Here is a 19,836-nt window from a genome sequence, read left to right on the forward strand (position 1 = left end):
TCACGCTGGACCTGGAGGGGTATTCGGATATTAATAAAATAATGAAAGAGGGTGTTTTTTATGTCTTTTATTTCAAATAAAGGATTTTTCAGTGTTTGTATTTATTTACTTTCACTACAGTTTATTGATGAGGGGGTGTCTCATAGATTCCTGCCATCACTAAGCTAGTACTTAGCGGCAGCTATGGGCTGCCATTAACTCCTTATTACTCCGATTGCCACCGCATCAGGGCAATTCTGGATGAGCCGGGTAGAGTCCAGAGACTGTCGCATCTAATGGATGTGGCAATTCCAGGTGGTTGCTGGCTGATATTTGTAGGTTGGGGGGCTCCCCATAACGTGGAGCTCCCCATCCTGAGAACACCAGCCATAAGCCGTATTGCTTTACCTTGGCTGGTATCAAAATTGGGGGGACCGCACGCCTTTTTTAAAAATTATTTATTTATTGTACTGCACGATATAGACCCACCCACCAGCGACTGTGATTGGTTGCAGTGAGACAGCTGTCACTCAGTGTGGAGGACGTGTCTGACTGCACCAATCATAGGCGCCTGTGGGTGGGGGAAGCAGTGAATACTAGATGGAATAATGAGTGGCCGGTATTTTCAAAAGCTGGAGAACCCGCGGGAGCAGTGTGAACGCCGTGCAGCGCCGCGCTGTTGATCGGTGAGTATGGGAGAGAGGGAGAGACCGACATCAACATCAACAGACCGACATCAACAGACCGACAGAGAGATATTTTCTAACCAGAAAGGAAACATCTGAGCACGCTCTGTTGCTGAAAGATGGAACTGTTGTCGGAATATGTCATTTGATGGATTCAGGCTTCCATTATAACCAAGAACGGACGCCGACAGAATCCTGCGCACTGTGCTTTTTCCACGCTACAAAAAACCGTTACATTCTGCATTGCTTCCGCCCGGCGGTCAGTCATTCCATGACTGATCCATCGCGTGGTGGATGAGGCGCAGGGCCATCAGTCGCAATCTGTCCTTAGTACAAGTCTATGGGGGAAAAAACGGAATCCTGCAGGATACTGTATTTCCTCAAGACGACGGATTGTGACTGATGCAAAACAACGCAAGTGTGAACGCTGCCTATTGTCATGATTGACAGCAGCATGTAATAGGTTATAGTGCTGCGGTTGGATCTCCTTCTCTGCTGTAATCTACAAATGGGTTCCTGCGCCAACACGAAACTGTACAAACACCATAACAATACCCAGCACCATGATAATAATACATAGAACAAGCCGCAGACACTTCTCTAATGTGCTGCTCTTGGCTGCTATGGCCCACATATTTCCTTACTGTGGTTATAACATTCTCCCTAGCAACCAATCACATTACTACTTACATTATACAACCTGCAGTAACAGAATGAAAACTGGAAGCTGATTGGTCGCCGCTGTACCAGCCGCCGCCGGTCACGTGACGCGGCAGACACGGACATGGCTCCCGGTGGCAGCTACTTGTGACCCGGCCACCACCATGGGAGAGCAGAGAGTGCAGAGCCCGCAGCACCTCCGGATCCCGAGCCCCCGGCCGCCTCCGACATGGGAGACCACTTCCTGCAGCTGCCTGAGGAGATCCTCCTGCTCGTCCTCTCCTACCTGGACGGCAGGGCGCTGGGGCGGCTCGGGCAGGTGTGCAGGAAGCTCCGTCACTTCACCTGCCGGGACGCGGTGTGGCGGAGGATAGCGCGGCGCGGCCTGAACTCCGGCTTTCTGCAGCAGGGCACAGACGTGTGAGTTACTCTGCTCTCAGGCTGCGGCCTAGTCTCCCAGGAAGCTTTACGTAAACTACGTTGTTGCTAGGGCGTATCGTCGCCGCGGTGACGTGGGTTACGTAAGAAATGTGCGTACATGCTGCTATTCTCAGTAGGCGCCTGCGTAACTGCTTATTGTGGAACTACAAGTCCCAGCAGCGCCTGACTGACAGCGGCAAATATAAAGGAGCTGGTAATACATCACACCTGGAGCATGGAGTGCAAGTGTAATCCGTGAGCATTGGAGGAGACACAGGAAAATATGTTTCCTTGTAAGTTTCACAGTGATATATATATATATAATATATATATACATACATACATATATACAGACCAAAAGTTTGGACCCACTTTCTCATTCAAAGAGTTTTCTTTATTTTCATGACTCTGAAAATTGTAGATTCACACTGAAGGCATCAACACTATGAATTATCACATGTGGAATGAAATACTTGTGTGAAACAACTGAAAATATGTCTTATATTCTAGGTTCTTCACAGTAGCCGCCTTTTGCTTTGATTACTGCTTTGCACACTCTTGGCCTTCTCTTGATGAGCTTCAAGAGGTAGTCACCGGAAATTGTTTTCCAACAGTCTTGAAGGAGTTCCCAGAGATGCTTAGCACTTGTTGGCTCTTTTGCCTTCACTCTGCGGTCCAGCTCACCCCAAACCATCTCGATTGGGTTCAGGTCTGGTGACTGTGGAGGCCAGGTCATCTGGCGTAGCACCCCATCACTCTCCTTCTTAGTCAAATAGCAATTACACAGCCTGGAGGTGTGTTGGGGGTCATTGTCCTGTTGAAAAATAAATGATGGTCCAACTAAATGCAAACCGGATGGAATAGCATGCCACTGCAAGATGCTGTGGTAGGCATGCTGGTTCAGTATGCCTTCAATTTTGAATAAATCCCCAACAGTGTCACCAGCAAAGCATCCCCACACCATCACACCTCCTCCTCCATGCTTCACGGTGGCAACCAGGCATGTAGAGCCCATCCGTTCACCTTTTCTACAAAGACACGGTGGTTGGATCCAAAGATCTCAAATTTGGACTCATCAGACCAAAGCACAGATTTCTACTGGTCTAATGTCCATTCCTTGTGTTCTTTAGCCCAAGCAAGTCTCTTCTGCTTGTTGCCTGTCCTTAGCAGTGGTTTCCTAGCAGCTATTTTACCATGAAGGCCTGCTGCACAAAGTCTCCTTTTAACAGTTCTAGAGATGGGTCTGCTCCTAGAACTCTGTGTGGCATTGACCTGGTCTCTAATCTGAGCTGCTGTTAACCTGCAATTTCTGAGGCTGGTGACTCGGATAAACTTATCCTCCGCAGCAGAGGTGACTCTTGGTCTTCCTTTCCTGGGGCGGTCCTCATGTGAGCCAGTTTCTTTGTAGTGTTTGATGGTTTTTGCCACTGCACTTGGGGACACTTTCAAAGTTTTCCCAATTTTTCAGACTGACTGACCTCCATTTTTTAAAGTAATGATGGCCACTCGTTTTTCTTTACTTAGCTGCTTTTTTCTTGCCATAATACAAATTCTAACAGTCTATTCAGCAGGCCTATCATCTGTGTATCCACCAGACTTCTGCACAACACAACTGATGGTCCCAACCCCATTTATAAGGCAAGAAATCCCAATTATTAAAGCTGACAGGGCACACCTGTGAAGTGAAAACAGTTTCCGGTGACTACCTCTCGAAGCCAAGAGTGTGCAAAGCAGTAATCAAAGCAAAAGGTGGCTACTTTGAAGAACCTAGAATATAAAACACATTTTAAGTTGTTTCACACTTTTTTGTTAAGTATTTCATTCCACATGTGTTAATTCATAGTTTTGATGCCTTCAATGTGAATCTACAATTTTCAGAGTCATGAAAATAAAGAAAGCTCTTTGAATCAGAAGGTGTGTCCAAACTTTTGGTCTGTAGTGTGATTGAGATATATATATATATATATATATATATATATATATATATATATATATATATATATATATATATATCAAACCGTAAAGAATAACTCCCAAATAAATAATGTTTTACAGAGATCTAACGCCTTTATAATGGTAGGGGGTCTCCATCATTCGTGCCCTCCGACCACTACACTCCCCTATGGCTCCAGCTCTGGGTGACGTCCTCCATTGCTGTCACCAGGCAGCTGTGTGACTGATTAAAGGGTTGATCTCGTCTCCATGGATGGCTATTATCAGATAATACATGTAAATACAAGCAATTTTGCAATTTGCTGCTTATTAAAATTTGCAGCCATACTTGAGATATTAGCACTTTTGTTTACAGCTTGTTGCCTTGGAGACCGACCACCACTGCTAGATAGAAGAACATACGCTCTTTTCTATTGAGCTTGTAAGCGCTGTTTCAAAGCTGCGGGAACTCTGCAGTGCGCTGTTGCCTTGTAACGCTCGCCAGCATCAGCACAGAGCATACAAGCTAAATTGCCACAGTGCTCCGTCTCTAAGGCAAGTGGTAATACCTCAAGAATGGCTGCAGACTTTAATAAGCAGTAGATTGCAAAAGCTATCTGTCGCTATCCATCTATGAAGAGGGAAATGACCCTTTAAAGGAACCTGTCACCAGGTTTTCCCCTTTAAAACGTACAGCCACCACCACCTGTAAGCTTTTATATGCATCATTCCAGAATGCCGTATACCAGTCCCTAGGCTGAACTGGATAATGTAATAAGGAGCCTTTATTATACTCACTTGCGGGGTGGTCCGATTTGATGGGCGTCACTAGTCTTGGTCCTCTATCTTGCGACTGCCGTCCTCCTTCCCCGCTTCATGTGCATGAGGCATCCTACATCATCCACAGTGTCCTCCATCTTGCTCCTGTGCAGGTGCTCTTCTTTCTACCTTGCCGAGGGCAGAACACAGTATTGTAGTGTGCATGTGTCGGCGTTGCCCTCAGCAGGGCAGAAAGAAGTGCGCCTGCACAGGAGCGAGATGAAGAACACTGGATAATATAGAACCATTCACTGAAAATGACATAAATTCAGAAAGAAAAAAAAATCAAAAAATTATTTACGAGTTATGAGTTAGTTACGAGTACTGTGCACCCGAGCATGGTAGTGCCCGCTCATCACTAGTTACGAGTACTGTGCACCCGAGCATGGTAGTGCCCGCTCATCACTAGTTACGAGTACTGAGCACCCGAGCATGGTAGTGCCCGCTCATCACTTGTTACGAGTACCGAGCACCCGAGCATGGTAGTGCCCGGTCATCACTTGTTACGAGTACTGAGCACCCGAGCATGGTAGTGCCCGCTCATCACTTGTTACGAGTACTGAGCACCCGAGCACGGTAGTGCCCGCTCATCACTAGTTACGAGTACTGCACACCCGAGCATGGTAGTGTCCGCTCATCACTAGTTACGAGTACCCGAACATGGTAGTGCCCGCTCATCACTAGTTACGAATACTGAGCACCCGAGCATGGTAGTGCCCACTCATCACTAGTTACGAGTACTGAGCACCCGAGCATGGTAGTGCCCACTCATCACTAGTTACGAGTACTGAGCACCCGAGCATGGTAGTGCTCGATCATCACTAGTTACGAGTACCGAGCACCCGAGCATGGTAGTGCCTGTTCATCACTAGTTACCAGTACTGAGCACCTGAGCATGGTAGTGCCCGCTCATCACTAGTTACCAGTACTGAGCATGGTACTGCTCGCTCATCACTAGTTACCAGTACTGAGCACCTGAGCATGGTAGTGCCCGTTCATCACTAGTTACCAGTACTGAGCACCTGAGCATGGTAGTGCCCGCTCATCACTAGTTACCAGTACTGAGCACCTGAGCATGGTAGTGCCCGCTCATCACTAGTTACCAGTACTGAGCACCTGAGCATGGTAGTGCTCGCTCATCACTAGTTACCAGTACTGAGCACCTGAGCATGGTAGTGCCCGTTCATCACTAGTTACCAGTACTGAGCACCTGAGCATGGTAGTGCCCGTTCATCACTAGTTACCAGTACTGAGCACCTGAGCATGGTAGTGCCCGCTCATCACTAGTTACCAGTACTGAGCACCTGAGCATGGTAGTGCCCGCTCATCACTAGTTACCAGTACTGAGCACCTGAGCATGGTAGTGCCCGCTCATCACTAGTTACCAGTACTGAGCACCTGAGCATGGTAGTGCCCGTTCATCACTAGTTACCAGTACTGAGCACCTGAGCATGGTAGTGCCCGCTCATCACTAGTTACCAGTACTGAGCACCTGAGCAGGGTAGTGCCCGCTCATCACTAGTTACCAGTACTGAGCACCTGAGCATGGTAGTGTCCGCTCATCACTAGTTACCAGTACTGAGCACCTGAGCATGGTAGTGCCCGCTCATCACTAGTTACCAGTACTGAGCACCCGAGCATGGTAGTGCCTGCTCATCACTAGTTACTATGGCTTTTTTTGTGACCCGTTCAAAATGATTTTGATACCCCAGCCACATTAAAGGGGTTGTCAAGCAGGATGTCACACTGTGATTGACAGCTCTCCCTCTATAGTAACTCATACAAGCAGAGCCATCAGTCACTCTATGTGGATAGGAAAAGCGGGGATTATGACCTTTTATGCGAATGCTGGTAGCATTTAAATAGGTTTTTACCTGAAAATAACCAAGCAAATATGAAGAGGCAGTGATCTTTGCGCTTCCCCTTATAGAGAGCATAGCAGACCTGACCGGTAATGTCACAGGCATCATCCTAGGACAGCAAATCCACGACTGGAGGTAGAACGCGCAGTGCAGCCCATATACTTGGTCACGAGGTGACGGCAGCACCTGGACCCTTCTGTGGCATAAGACACGTATAGTGAATGGATCAGGGGTGGTGAGGGGCCCTGTAGAGATGAGTGAAAAGATTACGTGGGTCCAGTGCCCACTCCCATACTCCAGGGCCGTGTGACCTCCTCAGCCAACACTTCAGTGCCCGCATCCTGGATGGACCGGCGTAGTGCACATCTTTATGCTGACCTCTAGAGCCCTGTCCACACTTATACATTAGTCTGTGATAATCTGCACCATGAATTGACATGGTGCAGATTTATCATCCATAGCGCAGGTACCTTTCCACTGATTTTGTCCCCATCCTTTCCAGTCTCCTGGGAGTGTTGTGTATGGACGTACCCTTACAGAGCAGCGGCTCGTGGCTATACCAGACAATGTCATTGCTCTTGGTGCGGGCAGTGTTCTGTGTATGGGTGAACGTCACATGATAAGCCTAGGGTGTGGGGTCCAGCTAAATCTATTCCTGGTGATGTTAGTAATCACTTCATACTGAATTGTCCTCTTCGAGCTTCTAAAATCTTCTTTCAACAAGTTATAGAAAGTTGAGGGTGGAGAGGGAATAGACGAGGAGCCATTTAGGACACTGCTGAAAACGCCCCATTGTTTAAGGGCGATGGTGATAAGACATTGTAATGGAAGCTGGAGTCTCCGACCATCACGTCGATCTTTCCGTGCCATGTCCATGATAACATTGTTACTGTACAAAGAGTATTCTGCACTGGAAATAGTCCCCGGCCGGTGGTCGCCTGGTGCGGCTCGTGTCAGACGCAGGAAGTACGTCTTGCCGTCGTTCTATACCATTCCAGGAATCACCACATTTCTGTCTTCAGCTCTTCTACAAATAAGACCTGAGTTACTTGCTCATTTAGTGTCCTCAACAATGACGTTTTTCCTATTTGATCCGTTTTTTCTTATCTCATCGTCTGTTGTTGCTTTTTTTATTGTTCATTTATTACAGACAAGAAAAAAATGGAAATTTCACAAGTGTCTCCCAGGAAAAATGAACACCACACAGATGCCATATCCGTGCCATCTATTTAAAAAAATAAATAAATAAAATCTGGCATGTTATAGCCCCATAGAATATAATGTGTCCGTGTGCCGTCTATGGGGAAAATTGGATGTCGGACATACAGTCATATGAAAAAGTTTGGGCACCCCTATTAATCTTAACCTTTTTTGTTTATAACAATTTGGGTTTTTGCAACAGCTATTTCAGTTTCATATATCTAATAACTGATGGACTGAGTAATATTTCTGGATTGAAATGCGGTTTATTGTACTAACAGAAAATGTGCAATCCGCATTTAAACAAAATTTGACCGCTGCAAAGGTATGGGCACCTCAACATAAAAGTGACATTAATATTTTGTAGATCTTCCTTTTGCAAAAATCACAGCCTCTAGTCGCTTCCTGTAGCTTTTAATGAGTTCCTGGATGAAGTTTTATTTGACCATTCCTGTTTACAAAACAATTCCAGTTCAGTTAAGTTTCATGGTCGCTGAGCATGGACAGCACGCTTTAACCCCTTAACGACCTTTGACGTACTGGGTACGTCATGGTGACATGGTGCTAAACGACCCATGACGTACCCAGTACGTCATGGCTAAATCGGGGTCCCGGAGCCCCGGGGAGTGAAATTTGTTTAATTAAACTGTAGATTCGGGAAGGAGGGGACCTCTGCCTGACCTCAGGAGGGGTGGTGCCTCCTCCCCGAACCTACAGAGGCTGTGATTGGCTGACGAACGCCGCTCAGCCAATTACAGTCACTGTAATGTTCCAGCCATTGAAAATCCAGCCCTGATCAGTGCTGCTGTAGCACTGGCCATTGGCTGGAGCTGGGTGATCGGTGCTTCACCCGCCCCCAGCTCTGATTGGAGAGACCGGTCTTGTGACCGATCTCTCCAATTACCGTGGATCTGGTGCCGGTGACCTGTGTCCGTCCCTGAAAGCCGAGGAGAGCGGTCTCTGCGGGTGCCCATCGGTAAGTTGCTGCCCCCGCCGCCCGCCCCTGTCCCCGATCGCCCTGCCAGCCCCGCCGCTGTCTCCGATCGCCCCGCCCGCCAGCCCCGCTGCTGTCTCCGATCGCCCCGCCCGCCAGCCCCAGCCCCGCCGCTGTCGCCGATCGCCCCGCCCGCCACCGCCAGCCCCACCGCTGTCTCCGATCGCCACCGCCAGCCCCGCCGCTGTCGCCGATCGCCCCACCGCTGTCTCCGATCGCCACCGCCAGCCCCACCGCTGTCCCCGATCGCACAGCCCGCCGCCACGTTCGCCACTGTCCCCGCCGCCGTCGCACCCACCTTTTTCAGCCGCTGCTGCCCCCGAATCGGCCCCCACTGTTCCCGATCGGCCGCCGCCTCCTTCATCGGCTGCCCCTTCTCCATCGCCACTACACCCCCTTCCCCCACATGTGCTGCAAGCCACCCTCCCCCCACATGTGCTGCAAGCCACCCTCCCCCCTCCATGTGCTGCAAGCCACCCTCCCCCCGGGGCCCCCCCTCCTCCATGTGCCATCTCTCTCTCCCATCAGACTCTGCCCCCCTCCCCGATCTGCTGCCTGCTCTCTCCCATCCTCTTCATCTACTGCCCCCTCTCACACTCCTCAATCTGTTGCCTCCTTTATCTGCTACCTCTTCTGTCTGCTGTGATCCTGCTGCCTAGATCCATCCTGTAAGGTAGGTATCCCCATCTCACCTCCCTCCCCCCCATCCTCCGCCGCTCCTCCATCCGCTGCGCCATTTCCCATCATCCATCCGCTGCGCCCTTTCCCATCCTCTGCCGCTCCTCCATCCGCTGCGCCCTTTCCCATCTTCCATCCGCTGCGCCCTTTCCCATCCTCTGCCGCTCCTCCATCCGCTGCGCCCTTTCCCATCTTCCATCCGCTACGCCCTTTCTCATCCTCTGCCGCTCCTTCATCCGCTGCGCCCTTTCCCATCTTCCATCCGCTGCGCCCTTTCCCATCCTCTGCCGCTCCTCCATCCGCTGCGCCCTTTCCCATCTTCCATCCGCTGCGCCCTTTCCCATCCTCTGCCGCTCCTCCATCCGCTGCGCACTTTCCCATCTTCCATCCGCTGCGCCCTTTCTCATCTGCCGCCCCGCCCTCTCGCATCGCATTATCCAGCGCAGTTGCTCGCTTCCAGACTGGAGTGGATGATGCGATGCGAGACTCGTGCATTGCTCTCACGTTTGGCACTGGTCTTAGGCGGGCTTTGCACGTTGCGACATCGGTAACAATGTGTTACCGATGCTGCAGCGATAGCCCCGCCCCCGTTGCACGTGCGATATCTAGTGAAAGCTGCCGTAGTGATTATTATCGCTACGGCAGCTTCACACGCACATACCTGCCGTGCGACGTCCCTCTGGCCGGCGACCCGCCTCCTTCCTTAGGGGGGCGGGTCATGCGGTGTCACAGCGACGTCACACGGCATGCGGCCAATTGAAGCGGAGGGGCGGAGATGAGCAGGATGTAAACATCCCGCCCACCTCCTTCCTTCTCATTGCAGCCGGCGGCAGGTAAGGTGAAGTTCCTCGCTCCTGCGGCTTCACACACAGCGATGTGTGCTGCCGCAGGAGCGAGGAACAACATCGTACTTGTCGCTGCAGCGGCATTATGGAAATGTCGGAGGCTGCAGCGATGATATGATAACGACGCTTTTGCGCTCGTTCATCGTATCAAAAAGGTTTTACACGTTGCGATATCGACTGCGACGCCGGATGTGCGTCACTTTCGATTTAACCCCATCGACATCGCACGTGCAATATCGCAATGTGCAAAGCCGCTCTTAGTGGCAGGCGCTCATATTTTTTTTTTTTTTTTTATTCATTTTTTTTTTTTTTTACTGATGTCTGTATTTTTTATTTCGCCAAACTAATTTTTTTGTATGGGGGGTGTCTAGTTTCCAAAATGGGATCACATGTGGGGGAGCTCCATTGTTTAGGCACCTCAGGGGGTCTCCAAATGCAACATGGCGTCTGCTAATAATTCCAATCAATTTTTCTGTGAAATGGCGCTCCTTCTCTTCTGAGCCCCGCCGTACGCCCAAACAATTGATTTCCACCACATATGAGGTACCTGTATACTCAGGAGAAATTGCACAATACATTTTATGGTGCATTTTTTCCTGATACCCTTGTGTTAAAAAAAGCTACCTGGTTGAAGCAACAGTTTTTTGTGGTTAAAAAAAATTTTTTTTCTTTTCACGGCTCAACGTTGTAAACTTTTGTGAAGCCCCCAGGGGTTCAAAGTGCACATCAAACATCTAGAAAAAATATGTGAGGGCTCTAGTTTCCAAAATGGGGTCACTTATGGGGGAGCTCCATTGTTTAGGTACCTCAGGGAGTCTTCAAACCCGACATGGCGTCCGCTAATGAGTGCAGCTAATTTTGCACTCAAAAATTCAAATGGCGCTCCTTGCCTTCCGAGTCCTGCCGTGTGCCCAAACATTTGATTTCCACCACATATGGGGTATCTGCGTACTCAGGAGAAAATGCACGATACATTTTATGATGCATTTTTCCTGATACCCTTGTGAAAATACTAATTTTTATGGCTAAAGTAACATTTCTGTGTTAAAAAAGTAAAATTTTCATTTTTTCTTCTACATTGCTTTGGTTGCTGTGAAGCTCCTAAAGGGTTAATAAACTTCTTGGATGTGGTTTTGAGCAGAGTGAGGGGTGCAGATTTTAGAATGGGGTCACTTTTGGGTATTTTCTTTCGCCTAGGTTTCTCAAATCACTCCAAATGTGATGTGGTACCTAAAAAATTTTTTTTTGTAAATTTTGTTGGAAAAATGAGAAATTGCTGATAAACTTTAAACCCTTCTAACTTCCTAACGGAGTTTTTTTTTTTTTTTTTTTTCAAAAATTGCGCTGGTGTAAAGCAAACAAGTGGGAAATGTTATTTAGTAACTATTTTGTGTGACATATCTCTCAGATTTATGGGCATAAAATTTCAAATTTTGAAAATTGCGAAATTTTCAAAATTTTCGCCAAATTTCCGAAATTTTCACAAACTCAAACCATATCGGCCTAAATTTACCACTGACATGAAGTACAATATGTCACGAAAAAACAATGTCAGAATCGCCAGTATCCGTTGAAGTGTTCCAGAGTTATAACCTGTCAAAGTGACACTGGTCAAAATTGCAAAAAAATGGCCAGGTCTTTAAGGTGAAAACAGGCTGGGGGCTGAAGGGGTTAAATCATCCCACAGATTTTCAATGATATTCAGGTCTGGGGACTGGGATGGTCATTCCAGAACATTGTAATTCTTCCTCTGCATGAATGCCTGAGTAGATTTGGAGCGGTGTTTTGGATCATTGTCTTGCTGAAATATCCATCCCCTGCGTAACTTCTACTTCGTCACTGATTCTTGCACATTATTGTCAAGAATCTGCTGATACTGAGTTGAAACCATGCGACCCTCAACTTTAACAAGATTCCCGGTGCCAGCATTGGCCACACAGCCCCAAAGCATGATGGAGCCTCCACCAAATTTTACTGTGGGTAGCAAGTGCTTTTCTTGGAATGCCGTGTTTTTTGCCTCCATGCATAACGCCTTTTTGTATGACCAAACAACTCAATCTTTGTTTCATCAGTCACAGGACCTTCTTCCAAAATGTAACTGGCTTGTCCAAATGTGCTTTTGCATACCTCAGGCGACTGTTTGTGCCGTGCTTGCAGAAACTGCTTCTTTCGCATCACTCTCCCATACAGCTTCTTCTTGTGCAAAGTGCGCTGTATTGTTGACCGATGCACATTGACACCATCTGCAGCAAGATGATTCTGCAGGTCTTTGGAGGTGGTCTGTGGATTGTCATTGACTGTTCTCACCATTCTTCTTCTCTGCCTTTCTGATATTTTTCTTGGCCTGCCACTTCTGGGCTTAACAAGAACTCTACCTGTGTTCTTCCATTTCCTTACTATGTTCCTCACAGTGGGAACTGACAGTTTAAATCTCTGACACAACTTTTTGTATCCTTCCCCTGAACAACTATGTTGAATAATCTTTGTTTTCAGATCATTTGAGAGTTGTTTTGTGGAGCCCATGATGCCACACTTCATAGGAGATTCAAATAAGAGAACAACTTGCAAGTGGCCACCTTAAAAACCTTTTCCCATGATTGGCTACACCTGCCTATGAAGTTCAAAGCTCAATGAGGTTACAAAACCAATTTTAGTGCTTTAGTAAGGCTAGTTTCACACTTGCGTTGAACGGTATCCGTTGCATTGCGTTGTGGGACGAATGCAACGAATGTGTTGCATATAGTGGCGCAACGGATGCTGCAAAACAACGCAATTCGTTTTGTTGTTTTTTTTACAGTTTTACCGTCGGCAGACTACTGTGAATGATCAGCTGATCGCTAACAGTGGTCGGCTGCCGGGTGATCAGCCGATCACTCACAGTAGCCGGCCGCCGGGTGATCAGCCGATCACTCACAGTAGCCGGCCGCCGGGTGATCAGCCGATCACTCACAGTAGCCGGCCACCAGGTGATCAGCCGATCACTCACAGTAGCCGGCCGCTGGGTGATCAGCTGATCGCTCGGTCGCCGACAATGTGTGCGGGGGGCGGGGGCGGAGTGCGAAGTGGGTGGAGCCGAGCCATGGCTGTAGACGTCAGTGCCGCGGGGACTGCATCGCTGGGGGACAGGTGAGAGTGTGTTGTGTGTTTGTGTGTGTGTGTGTCAGCCGAGCCAAGCTGGGAAGTGTCGGGCTCCCGGCACACGTAACCAGGGTTCCTTGGTTACCCGATGTGTACCCTGGTTATGGGTGGAGGGAGCCAGAGAGAGCATGCGCAGTGAAATCCAAAGGATTCCGGTGCTCAACATTCTGCGCTCCTTCCGCCCGACGCAGCGTCAAAATAACGACGCTGCGTCGTCCGGCGGATGCAACGCTGACACTTGCGTTACAGTGCGTCATCCATACAAGTCTATGGAGAATAGCGCAGTGCGTTAATGGACTGCGCTATTCTCCATAGTGACGGACTCCGCTGAACGCAAGTGTGAAACTAGCCTAAGTCAGTAAAAAGTAGTTAGGAGTGTTCAAATCAAGAAATTGATAAGGGTGCCCATACTTTTGCACCGGTCAAATTTTGTTTAAATGCGGATTGCACATTTTCTGTTAGTACAACAAACCTCATTTCAATCCAGAAATATTCCTCAGTCCATCAGTTATTAGATATATGAAACTGAAATAGCTGTTGCAAAAACCCAAATTGTTATAAAGAAAAAAGGTTAACATTAATAGGGGTGCCCAAACTTTTTCATATGACTGTATGATAAACACTGAATAAGCCCTAAGGAAGGGGGAACATACATGGCGTACTTAATGGTCGGCGGGTGTCTAACCTCTGGGATTGGGGGGTGGTAGCACCAGTTTAATACTGATTTCTCCTCCCTCATTATTTTTCCTGCACTTCGTCATGCTGGTCATTAACAAAAAAACCTGTGGTTCTCTATAAAGTTACCAGAGGTTCTGCAGTTTTCCTTTCATTGGAGAGGTCCAGAGCGCTGATAGAATTACTATTAACTATCTATATCACTGAATCATTGCCGCAACCACCTTCATTTTTGGGGATATTCAGAGGCCCGGAAGCTGGATGTCCACAGCTCATGGAGTCGTGAAATATCCTAGTGCCTGCGGCCAACGTAAAGCACAGTACGGGGGGATGTCATGAATGTATTTGATATCAGACCCCGCCACAGCTCAGTAGGTGCCACCAGTGCCCTTTTAGGATTAATGATGGATCTGATCTAAGAGATAACTGGATATGTGACCCTAGCCTTAGGGTACCATCACACTTTAGCAACGCAGCAGCGATCCCACCAGCGATCTGACCTAGTCAGGATCGCTGCTGCGTCGCTACATGGTCGCTGGTGAGCTGTCAATCACCAGCGACCAATGACCAGCCCCCAGCCAGCAGCAGCGGCCAGCGGAGCCGGCGTCTGGAAGCTGCGGAAACTGGTAACTAAGGTAAACATCGGGTATGGTTACCCGATGTTTACCTTAGTTATCAGCGCACACCGCTTAGCTTAGCGTGTGCAGGGAGCAGGAGCCGACACTGGCAGCGTGAGAGCTGCAGAGGCTGGTAACGAAGGTAAATTTCGGGTAACCACCTTGGTTACCCGATGTTTACCTTGGTTACAGCTTACCGCAAGCTGTCAGACGCCGGCTCCTGCTCCCTGCACATTCAGATCGCTGCTCTCTCGCTGTCTCACACAGCAATGTGTGCTTATCAGCGGGAGAGCAACAATAAAAAAACGAACCAGGGCTGTGTGTAACGAGCAGCGATCTCACAGCAGGGGCCAGATCGCTGCTCAGTGTCACACACAGGGAGATCGCTAATGAGGTCACAAAAAAACGTGACTCAGCAGTGATCTCAGTAGCGATCTCGCTGTGTGTGAAGTATTCCTTAGAAGGCAAAGCGATACATAAAAGCTAATGTAAATTATTGTTATGGTTGTGACATAATCATCAGTGTGGCAGTGATGGTGGCATCTAGGGGATGCTACTCATATTTTTCACTTGCAAGAAACTCTATAATAAAGTTTGCAGATAGCTGACTGCCCCATCGCTATGAAGGCCAGCACCTGACCCTAGAGAAGGAGCGAGGGTGGATCGCATTTGTTGATAGGCCTCTATGGTGGCGTCCCCACTTGTTGATAGGCCTGTGTGTGGTGGCGTCCACATTTGTTGATAGGCCTGTGTGTGGTGGCGTCCACATTTGTTGATAGGCCTGTGTGTGGTGGCGTCCGCATTTGTTGATAGGCCTGTGTGTGGTGGCGTCCGCATTTGTTGATAGGCCTGTGTGTGGTGGCGTCCGCATTTGTTGATAGGCCTGTGTGTGGTGGCGTCCCCATTTGTTGATAGGCCTGTGTGTGGTGGCGTCCCCATTTGTTGATAGGCCTGTGTGTGGTGGCGTCCCCATTTGTTGATAGGCCTGTGTGTGGTGGCGTCCCCATTTGTTGATAGGCCTGTGTGTGGTGGCGTCCCCATTTGTTGATAGGCCTGTGTGTGGTGGCGTCCCCATTTGTTGATAGGCCTGTGTGTGGTGGCGTCCGCATTTGTTGATAGGCCTGTGTGTGGTGGCGTCCGCATTTGTTGATAGGCCTGTGTGTGGTGGCGTCCGCATTTGTTGATAGGCCTGTGTGTGGTGGCGTCCCCATTTGTTGATAGGCCTGTGTGTGGTGGCGTCCCCATTTGTTGATAGGCCTGTGTGTGGTGGCGTCCCCATTTGTTGATAGGCCGGTGTGTGGCGATGTCCACATTTGTTGATAGGCCTGTGTGTGTGTGTGTGTGTGTGTGTGTGTGTGTGTGGTGACCTCCACATTTGTTGATAGGCCTGTGTGTGTGTGTGTGTGTGTGTGTGGCAGTGTCCACATTTGTTGATAGGCCTGTGTGTGTGGCAGTGCCCACATTTGTTGATAGGCCTGTGTGTGTGGCAGTGCCCACATTTGGTGATAGGCCTGTGTGTGTGGCAGTGCCCACATTTGGTGATAGGCCTGTGTGTGTGGCAGTGCCCACATTTGTTGATAGGCCTGTGTGTGTGGCAGTGCCCACATTTGGTGATAGGCCTGTGTGTGTGGCAGTGCCCACATTTGGTGATAGGCCTGTGTGTGTGCGGCATCCGCTTGTGTCCCATTCAGCTTGTCCGGATATAGTGAGACATGATGAATATGATGCAAAGGGATCTCTCTGGAAAGAAACACAAGTAACTGCGCACCAGAAGTTTATCACATCCTTCACCTGATGACTTACTTCTCCTTCCGAATCAAGCCTTGTCTTATTTTGCCTGATCCTGTGTATCTGACCCTACAGTTTCTTCCCAGCGGATGGGCTGCTAGTATAAGATATATTACTAGAAAGTACACATTTGAAAACTGTTATAACCACAACCTAGCACTTTTCCAATTGCTTATTTCAGCACCAATGAATTATAGAGCGTAACTACAACCCTAAGGACAACTGCTCCTTCAGCCTCCAAAATTCAGCTAAAACCCAAGGATGTTTCCAGAGAGGTTAGGTAAACCCAGGCTGTGACGCAGCCTCATGCCGTCTTCACACATGCACTATTTTTGCATAGTTTTTAAATGTTCATGGAATGCATGTTACATTTTTTATGGTGTTTTGTGTTTTTTGTTTTTTTCATTTACTTATAAAGGTTTTTATTGGATTATTGCACTGCATAGTTAGTAAAGTTAAGGTACCGTCACACTTAGCGACGCTCCAGCGATCCCACCAGCGATCTGACCTGGCAGGGATCGCTGGAGCGTCGCTACATGGTCGCTGGTGAGCTGTCAATCAGGCAGATCTCCACAGCGATCAGAGATCAGCTACCAGCGACTTGTGTAACGACGCTGTACTTGGTAACCATAGTACACATCGGGTTACTAAGCAAGGCGCTTTGCTTATAGTTACCCGATGTGTACCTTGGCTACATGTGCAAGGAGCAGGGAGCCTGCTTCTAGAAGCTGCGGACACTGGTAACCAAGGTAAATATCGGGTAACCAAGCAAAGTGCTTTGCTTGGTTACCCGATGTGTACCTTGGTTACCAGGGTCCGCAGAAGCCGGCTCCTGTTACACACAGTGCTGGTTCATTTTTTTGACGTTGCTCTCCCGCTGTGAAGCACACATCACTGTGTTTGACAGCGAGACAGCAATGATCTGAATGTGCAGGGAGCAGGGAGACGGCGTCTGGCAGTCTGCGGTAAGCTGTAACCAAGGTAAATATCGGGTAACCAAGCGAAGCCCTTTGCTTGGTTACCTGATATTTACCTTGGTTACTAGCGTCCGCCGCTCTCACGCTGCCAGTGCCGGCTCCCTGCATACGTAGCCAGAGTACATATCTGGTAAATAAGCAAAGCGGTTTGCTTATTTACCCGATGTGTACTCTGGCTAGGAGTGCAGGGAGCCAGCGCTGAGCGGTGTGCGCTGGTAACCAAGGTAAATATCGGGTAACCAAGGGAAGTGCTTTGCTCGGTTACCCGATATTTATCTTAGTTTCCAAGCGCAGCATCGCTTCCACGCGTCGCTGCTGGCTGGGGGGGGAAGGTCACTGGTCGCTGGTGAGATCTGCCTGATTGACAGCTCACCAGCAACCATGTAGCGACGCACCAGCGATCCTGACCAGGTCAGATCGCTGGTGGGATCGATGGAGCGTCGCTAAAGTGTGACGGTACCATTACTGAGCAGACCCAGAAGTAGTGCGAAAGCTGCGCGGAAACTCAGTAAGTGTAATTCTGCTGCTTTACTGCCCCCTAAGCCCTTACTAAATCTGACCAGACCCTCAGATTTGCCCATATCTAATCACTGTACTTATCAAACTGCAAAATTAGACAATGGTGAGTCCTCTCATCAGCTGTTCTGGAGTGACCACGCGCGCTCCCGCGGTCACAACGGGGTCTGAAGAAGCGAGGGCGCATGCGCCGCCCTCGCCTGCAAAATACTAAGTACTGCGGGCTTCAGAAACATGGCGCCGGAGATAAGCGCTATGCGCAGGTGCCAACTCCGGCGCCATGTTTCTGAAGAGAGAAATTTGCAAACAACCAGAGAGAGGGAAAAACAGGCGACGGGAGGGGGGGGACGGGGATACACGTGCATAACCCGCCCGGACATTAGGAGAGAGGTGCACGAATTTTCAAACTTCATAAACTTGGATTTCACAGCCTAAACACCCGAGCTGCCCACTAATGGTATGTACACAATGTGCCTGATAGTGCCAGTGCTGCACTGGCTGCACCTTATACATGAAAATCCTGATGTTTGGTTCCCTTTAATAAAGCATCTATGAAATGTAACTATACATTTCCCAGGTATCGTCACCATCCCTGGTGCCCCTGGTTGTTCTGTTGCTCCCTACTTTTGTCCGGTTGGTGCCCCATTTGTATCCTGTTGACGGTGGCTGTCGCACTTGCGTGAACCCCTTGTCTCCTTTCTTCCTTTGCCATAGAACCACTTATGATAATGGTTACTAGTCCATCCCACTGCAGAGGAGTGCATGACACTCTCCACCGCACCCTCCGTGCCACTGCAACTACCATCTTAATCAGGATAGAAATGGGGCAGTAGCACAATAGTTCGTAGCACGTGTGGTGCAAATTGACAGTCACATTTAAAGGGGTTGTCCAGTGTAAACCACTAGGGTGATAATTTGCTGATCGGTGGGTGTCCCTCCACTGAGAGCCGCAGCGGTCGGCATTTTTATCCTCTTTAACAAAATGGTGCAGCCGGTTGGATATACAGCTCTGACAAAAATTAAGAGACCACTGCAAAATTGTCAGTTTTTCAGATTTTTCTCTTTATAGGTATATTTTTTGAGTGAAATGTAAATTGTTCTTCTATTCTATAAACTACTGACAACGTCTCCGAATTTCCAAGCAATAAATTTTGTATTTTTTTTTTTCTGAAAATAAGAAATGGTCAAAATAACAAAAAAATGCATTGTTTTCAGACCTCAAATAATGCAAAGAAAACAAGTTCATAATCATTTAGAAACAACCATACGTCCTTTGCAAAGTTCAATCTTCCCAATTTCTATAGTAAGGTAATCTACTCTGATGAGTCTAATTTTCAGCTTTGCCCCACACCTGGTCGTCTAATGGTTAGGCCCCCTTCACACGTCAGTGATTCTGGTACGTTTGTGCTTTTTTTTTTTTTTTTTTTTATACGTACCAGAATCACTGACATAAGCAGACCCATTATAATCAATGGGTGTGCTCCCACATCAGTGATTTTTTTTTTTTTCACTGAACGTGTCTCCGTGAAGCGTACACCCATGGCCGTGTTTCTGCACGGAGACAAGTCAGTTTTTTTCTGGCATCACTGATGACCCATGGACCACACTATGGTGTGATCCGTGAAACACGTACCAGAAAAACACTGACATATTAAATATTTTCAACTCGCCTTGCCTGCGATTCGCTCTGCAGCCTCCGCTCTCGGCAGCTCCTGCCCGGCTCATGAATATTCATGAAAGCAGGAACAGCCGACCCGGAAGTAGCTGCAGAGAGCGGTGGGCGGACGCTGCAGACCCGAGGACTTCAGCACCATGGACAGCAGTAGTGAAGGCAGGCGAGTAATGTCCATATGCAATCGCATATCATGGATTGCACATGGACAACCCACGTGTGCGTGAATCACGGAACACGGAGGGACATGTGCGTGTTTTACACGTCAGTGAAGAACGTCAGTGTTTTTCACTGACGTGTGAAACGGGCTTTAGACGGAGACCTGGAGAGGCGTACAAGCCACAGTGTCTTGCACCCACTGTGAAATTTGGTGGAGGA

General features: G+C 48.5%; 1 protein-coding gene across 1 annotated transcript in view; it reads left to right on the top strand.

Annotated features, from left to right (window-relative positions):
- Nucleotides 1-1,408: 1,408 nt before the first annotated feature.
- The window catches only part of FBXW4 (F-box and WD repeat domain containing 4), a 251,123-nt gene continuing 232,695 nt past the window's right edge, over nucleotides 1,409-19,836 (top strand). Inside the window, exon 1 of the mRNA XM_075352304.1 lies at nucleotides 1,409-1,745. Within this exon, the coding sequence (XP_075208419.1) occupies nucleotides 1,555-1,745 (191 nt within the window). The 5' untranslated portion in view covers nucleotides 1,409-1,554. The remainder of the gene's footprint in view (nucleotides 1,746-19,836) is intronic.

The sequence above is a fragment of the Anomaloglossus baeobatrachus genome, chromosome 5 (genome assembly GCF_048569485.1).
Source record: "Anomaloglossus baeobatrachus isolate aAnoBae1 chromosome 5, aAnoBae1.hap1, whole genome shotgun sequence".
Lineage (NCBI taxonomy): Eukaryota > Metazoa > Chordata > Amphibia > Anura > Aromobatidae > Anomaloglossus > Anomaloglossus baeobatrachus.